Source organism: Oryzias latipes, chromosome 1 (genome assembly GCF_053564925.1).
Source record: "Oryzias latipes strain Hd-rR chromosome 1, Olatipes_Hd-rR_3.1".
Taxonomy (NCBI): domain Eukaryota; kingdom Metazoa; phylum Chordata; class Actinopteri; order Beloniformes; family Adrianichthyidae; genus Oryzias; species Oryzias latipes.
The window spans coordinates 43,919,171-43,925,725 of record NC_136237.1 but is presented as its reverse complement, the minus strand read 5'-3'; the positions used below and the strand labels follow the sequence as shown (position 1 = coordinate 43,925,725).

At 47.5% G+C, this 6,555-nt stretch overlaps 1 protein-coding gene and 1 long non-coding RNA gene across 3 annotated transcripts; both read left to right on the top strand.

Annotated features, from left to right (window-relative positions):
• The first annotated feature begins 445 nt into the window (after positions 1–445).
• On the top strand, positions 446–3,065 carry LOC144995087 (uncharacterized). Of its 2 annotated transcripts, XM_078954514.1 has the most exons (3): positions 446–549; positions 801–1,146; positions 1,393–3,065. In XM_078954514.1, exons 1-3 carry the CDS (start codon positions 446–448, stop codon positions 2,521–2,523), a joined length of 1,581 nt encoding a protein of 526 aa, XP_078810640.1. In that variant the 3' UTR covers positions 2,524–3,065. The 2 variants fall into 2 exon arrangements, with proteins under 2 accessions (XP_078810640.1, XP_078810639.1); XM_078954513.1 differs by having other exon boundaries at positions 801–3,061.
• A 264-nt stretch (positions 3,066–3,329) lies between these two features.
• LOC144995086 (uncharacterized) lies at positions 3,330–5,159 on the top strand. The gene is made up of 2 exons (XR_013658719.1): positions 3,330–4,865; positions 5,028–5,159. It is a non-coding gene; the product is annotated as an uncharacterized LOC144995086 (long non-coding RNA).
• The last annotated feature ends 1,396 nt before the right edge of the window (positions 5,160–6,555 follow it).

Sequence of the window (6,555 nt, the reverse complement as noted above, 5' to 3'; positions counted from 1 at the left end):
CCTCAGATCTTCCAACTCCATTCAGGATGACATGCTGTAAAAACGCAACCACCTTAAATTTTGAAAAAAATGATTGTGTAAACTGTTTTATGTTCCTATTAAGGTCTGATGGTCAGCATAACCTTTTATTGAGGAGAACTTCATCAATCACTGCAATTCTTTATAAGTTAAAGTCTGTTTTCCAGATTATTAGTCACTAAAATGCATACAAATGTATATTGTACATAGAAGATATTTCAATTAAGATGCTTTAAGGATAATTTGCTTCATTTGTTATATTGTTTCATGTTTTACAGTTCAAATAAGCTAAAAAAATATTGTTCTATGTGAGATTTTAAAATCACGAGTGTCATTGAATGCAACCCTCCGAGTTGGCATATTCCTATTCTCCACCGTGCCAGTGGAGGGCGCATCCTGCCCGGAGACAAGGACTGATTGGTCACTGATGACCCCAGGTGCATTTTGGGTGTGGATCCGCCCTGCAGACGGTCTTTTGACTCTGATCTCCACACGGAGCGGACCTTTCTCGGAGCGCAGCTGCATTGGCAGGTTGTCATTGTTTTTCAATTTATTCAAAGCCGTTGCCTGATGAAGACTTTTCATTGTTCGAAACGTTGCAACTTCGGCTTGTACATATATATATTTTTTACCTGAACGCTCCTGAAAATAAACCGAAATTCGTCGGTGAAAACACGACTCGACCTCCATTTTGTTTTTGCATGAGCATAACCAGCTAAGTCTGAAAGTGCAAATATGCCACCGAGGCCGCATGAAAACGACTGGATTCTGGTCCAATCCAGGAAAAGCAGCAGAAGAGGTCGTGTTTTTGATCGAGACAGGAGCACATTTGTACGTCATCCAGAAGGGAGGCCACGACGCTCCTATGCTGAGGCCGTCAGAGAGGACCCGCTGCTTAGGGAGCCCAGCTGTTTCGGAGCGCAGCACGTAAGACACCGCAGCATACCGCCAGCATCTGATCACTGGCACGTTTACCCTGACGGGGAGGAGAGGCCACGTGCTCAGAGACCTCAACGCTACGCCACACCTGCAAACCAATATGGCAGCCACTGGATCACAACACGGGGAGACGCAGCTGGAGCGCCCCCCCACAGAGTGCAGTCAGATGACCCGGATTTCACTCAGAAGGTGCGTGTCATCAACAGACTGATAAAAGCAGTGCATCACTCCATGAATGTGTCAAAAGAAGGTTACCCTCCAACCCTAAACAGAATAAGCCGATATTTGGCAACAATCATCAAACCTGCTTCCCCCAGCTCACAGACACAGACTCTAATACAGGGGAATGCTGAAAACTGGGCTTTTACTACCATCCTGATTTTGAGGGAACATTATCAGAACAATATCAACGAGGAGCTGAACAGACTCTCTCAGCTTTCCACAGGAGGTTGGAGAGGACCTTTTGAGATCGCCACCTGCTGGGCCAGAAGACACCTGGGCACGCGTCTGAAACAGGAAACCCTGGACCGCTGCCACAGAATGCTGAACACCAGGTTAAGAGAACCGGTCCCCCCCTCTCCTCCTCCCTCTGTTTCAGAGCACATAGAAGAACTAGAGGAGGATTTAAGCTTGGAGCTGACTCCATCACCTTCACCAGCAGTCCAGCCCCAAACCCCAAGGCCACAGAGCCCAGCAGGAGCACGTAAACGTGCCCCCAAAAAGACCAAGAGGAAAAGCACAGAACGGGACTGGTCACCCCTGCTTGAACTCACAGAGATGGGAGACACAGAGTGTTCATCCCCTGCAGCATCTCCTCCTCCTCCTCATCATCATTCTCCGATGACTCCTCCACCAACACGAAGAAAGACCATCCCTGCAGCAAAATCATTTCTCATCCCAGAGCTGCAGCCAGTAGATGCTCAGCGTGCATCGCAGGAGCAGAGCACAGAAGCTCCTCACCCCACCCCAGCTGGACCTGCAGCATTCTCTGCAGCAGCTGTGCAGGTATGCACTCCAACACAACATCTCATCACTCCACGCAAATTCAGAGACTGGCATCTCCACATACATCAGGAGACGGTCATTGTGGGAGATTCGAATGTTGGCAGACTCCCATCCTTCAAAGCTGACCACATTCAAGTGGACAGCTTTCCTCAAGCGACATGGCAGGATGCTGAGTTCCTGTTAAAGAACGCCACCTGCCATACTCAGCCAAAGACCATCCTTTTGTCCTTTGGCATCCATCAGAGGACACATAAGGACAAGGACATCCCAGTAATTGAGATGTTTCATACATTTGAAGTGGCAGAACAATTATTCCCAGAAGCCAATATTGTTATTCCCATGATTGGTTATTCACATCGCCTGCCACCACAAGAAAAAGCGGTCCTGGATCATCTGAATGAACACATCGGGGAGCTGTGTAACCACATTTGCCTTTCAGATGATCCAGTGGAGACACACCAGGACAATGTGAACTGGACAGCAGATACGGCCATGAGGATGCTGAAATATTGGAGTCCTAGGTTTCTCCCTCTTGGTCCGACAGAGGGAGTGAATGAGTAATTCAATCAGGTCCCTCGCCCCCCTTGTCTTCATCCAACAGAGGGTGGTAAAGAGCAACCTAGTCTTAAGGTTTGATTTTAAAATGTCATTTCTTTTGGGTTTTATTATGGTTTTCTGACTTTCATTTCAATCATCCCCATTCAGGTAGCTCTAATCCCAACCATGGAGTATATTTTCTAACCCTAATTTGTGATTTCTGATCCCCAGCCAGGTGAATTAATTGCTCTAACCCTAACCGTGTGTAATTTTTGCCCCCCCCAACCCTAATTTGTGATTTATGACCCCCAACCAAGTGACTTAATTGCTCTAACCCTAACCGTGTGTAATCTACTTACCTGCAGCGGCCACCAGACCGATCTTTTCATGAGCGGGATGATCCTGAAACACAAGGAAAACATTTTATTCAAGGGGGATGAGGGTGGAACCATGGTGGGGACAGAAATGGCCAGTGCCTCAGGGCCCCGTGCTTACAGCGTGGGGTTCTTATTTTTCATATTCCTAACCCTAACCCTAACCCTAACCCTAACCCCTAACCCTAACCCTAACCCTAACCCTAACCCGCCAGCGACAGTCCAGCCCCCATCTACAAGGCCACAGAGCCCAGCTGAAGCACGTCAACGTGCCACCAAGAAGACCAAGAAGAAACACACAGAACGGGCCTTGTCACCTCTGCTCGAATTCACAGAGAGAGGTGACGTAGAATGTTTGTCCCCTACTTCTCCTCCTTTTCATATGTCTCCTCTGACTCCTCCTCCATCAGGAGTGAAGCTCACCTATGCAGCAGAACCATCTCTCATCTTGGAGCTGCAGTCATCACACGCTCAGCGTGCATCGCGGGAGCTAAACACACAAGCTCCTCACTTTACCCCAGCGGGACATGCAGCAAATTCTGCAGCAGCTGTGCAGGTATGCAGACCAACACAGCATGCCATCACTACGCACAAATCCCGAGACTGGCATCTCCACATACGTAAGGAGATTGTCATCATGGGGGATTCGAACATTGGCAGACTTCCACCCTTCAAGTCTGACCACATCCAGGTTGATAGCTTTCCTGAAGCCACATGGCAGGATGCTGAATTCCTTCTAAGGAACGCCACCTGCTACACCTTACCAAAGACCCTACTATTGTCCTTTGGCATTCACCAGAGGACTCATGAGGATAAGGATGTCCCGGTGACTGAAATGTTTCAAACATTTCGGGTGGCAGAAAAACTGTTTCCAGAGGCCAAAATTGTCATCCCTATGATTGGATACTCACATTGTTTACCACAGCAACAAAAAGCAGTCCTGGACTATCTCAATGAACATATTGGAGAACTGTTTAACCACATTTACTTTTCAGGTGACTCCATTGAGACAGGGCATGACAATGTGCACTGGACTGCTGACACAGCCCTGATGATGCTACAACACTGGAGTCCTTGGTTAAAATAATTCTCCCCCCTCAACCTGCTTAGAGGGAGGGAAAGGTTGGAGTGAATAACCTGTATTATAACTCTTTTTCTTTGCTTTTAGTACAGTTCCAGCACAACAGGTTTGCATCCCATTAAGACGGAACCAGATTCACTCCCTCTTTGTCCAACAGAGGGAGCTTATGAGTAACCCAATCAGGTGCAGTTCCCTTTCTGTGGCCATCCAGTAGAGGGGTTTAAAGAGTATTTAGCCCTAATGTGAAACCATCATTTGGACTCACTATAGCTTTCTGGCTTTTATTCTAATTATGTCCTCCCAGATCATTTTAACCCTAACCAAGTGATTGAATGTTCTAACCCTAACCCAGTGATTTTTGGTTTTCTAACCCTAACCCAGGTTTTTTTTCCTCACCTTAACCAAGTGAACTTCAGGCCTTAACCCTAATCTGCATAATTCATAATCCCTTAAACACATTCACTTCTCTGGACCCAAAATTAGGTATTTATTACCTTTACTTACCTGCAGCGGTCACCAGACAGACCTCTTCAGCAGTGGGAGAATCCTGAAACAGAAGAAATAAGCACAATCCAGAGGGGATGAGGGTGGAGCCATGGTGAGGACAGGGAAGGCCAGAGCTTCAGATCTCCATGCGCCTCGCATGGAGAACTTAATTTTCTCACTCCTAACCCTAACCCCTAACCCTAACCCTAACCCTAACCCTAACCCATAAAGACACTGTCATCCAGATCAATTCCCCACCAGGACCTGGGTTCAAACCCAAGAACAGCAGAAACAGAGGTACCCAAGGGACTACTGAGCAATATCTCCAACAACACCCACCATGCCTACACCTCAGGGCAATGCCTTTTTGGGACCCACACCAACTCCCACTTGGCACTTTGAAGACAACCTACAGCTGCAACATGGTAAGAGCATCCTCACCATGACCCAACCCCATGGACTTACATCTTGGAGCAGGGCTGACTCTGAAATGGCTTTTTACTCTGCACTTTTCACACAAGCCCCTTTAGTTTCTTTAACCCTGTTTGCCCGGATGTCTTACTCCATTCTTTTATTTCCCCATTTAGATCCCCCGTGGTCTCCAGGTGTGTGGTGCGGCCCCCCCCCCGAAGCATAACCATGCTAATAGAGGACAAAAGCATGATGAACGGGCATGCAAAGGTCGAACATGACCTGCAAAACATCCCTTCTGAGTCCTCTTCCATTGGGGGACCGTCTCCATGGGCCCTGGAGACCTCGTTGCTTCTCCTCTTCCCTTCTTTTCCCTTCCTTCCCCCCCCTCTGCTTTTTCTCACTCCCTCTCCCCTAGTCACCCTAAACAGGGAACTAGCCCCCCCCCCCTTTTTTCTTAAACCAAATGGTGAAGCGTCCCTAATCAGGGAGCTAAACCAACCCCTCTCCCCCCTTTCCCCCCCCCTTTCCCACCCCCCTCCTCTAGTCACCCTAAACAGGGAACTAGCCCCACCCTCCTCTTTCCTTAACCAAATGGTAAAGCATCCCTAATCAAGGAGCTAAACCAACCCTCCCCCCCCTTTTTATCCCAACCCCTCTCCTCTAGTTACCCTAAACAGGGAACTAGCCCCACCCTCCCCTTTCCTAATGGTGAAGCGTCCCTAATCAGGGAGCTAAACCAACCCCTATTTCCCACTCCCCCTCCCCTAGTCACCCTAAACAGGGAACTAGCCCCACCCTCCTCTTTCCCAAACCAAATGGTGAAGCGTCCCTAATCAGGGAGCTAAACCAACCCCTTTTTCCCACCCCCCCTCCCCTAGTCACCCTAAACAGGGAACTAGCCCCACCCTCCTCTTTCCCAGACCAAATGGTGAAGCGTCCCTAATCAGGGAGCTAAACCAACCCCTCTCCCCCCTTTTCCCCCCCCCTTTCCCACCCCCCTCCTCTAGTCACCCTAAACAGGGAACTAGCCCCACCCTCCTCTTTCCTTAACCAAATGGTAAAGCATCCCTAATCAAGGAGCTAAACCAACCCTCCCCCCCCCCTTTTTATCCCAACCCCTCTCCTCTAGTCATCCTAAACAGGGAACTAGCCCCACCCTCCCCTTTCCTAAACCAAATGGTGAAGCATCCCTAATCAGGGAGCTAAACCAACCCCTCCCCCCTTTCTCCCAGTCCCCCTCCTCTAGTCACCCTATACAGGGTACTAGCCCCCACCCTGCATCCTTAATCAGGGAGCTGAATACCTCCCCTCCATAAACCTACTTGTAAAGAGGGTAGCATCCCCATCCAGGGAGCTAGCCCCCCCCCCTTTTATTTATTTATTAATTATTTCATTTATTTATCTTATTATTTATTTATTTATTTATTTTTTTCTTATAGATTAATCAAAATTAAAAAGTAGGATCTCTAAGGTTTTTTTAGGAACAGCAAAACTTTTATACTAACCTATTTTAACTGATTTTATTTGTCTTTTAACCTGCATGCATTTGATATATATTTTTTATGTTTTAATAAGGCGTGGCACTTAATTTTAGCACTTATTTTAATGTACTAACAATTCTCTATGGATGTTTTCCATGTTTTTAGCACTTATTTAACTTTGCTGCTTCTAATTTACCCACAAGATTAAGTTTTACCAGAT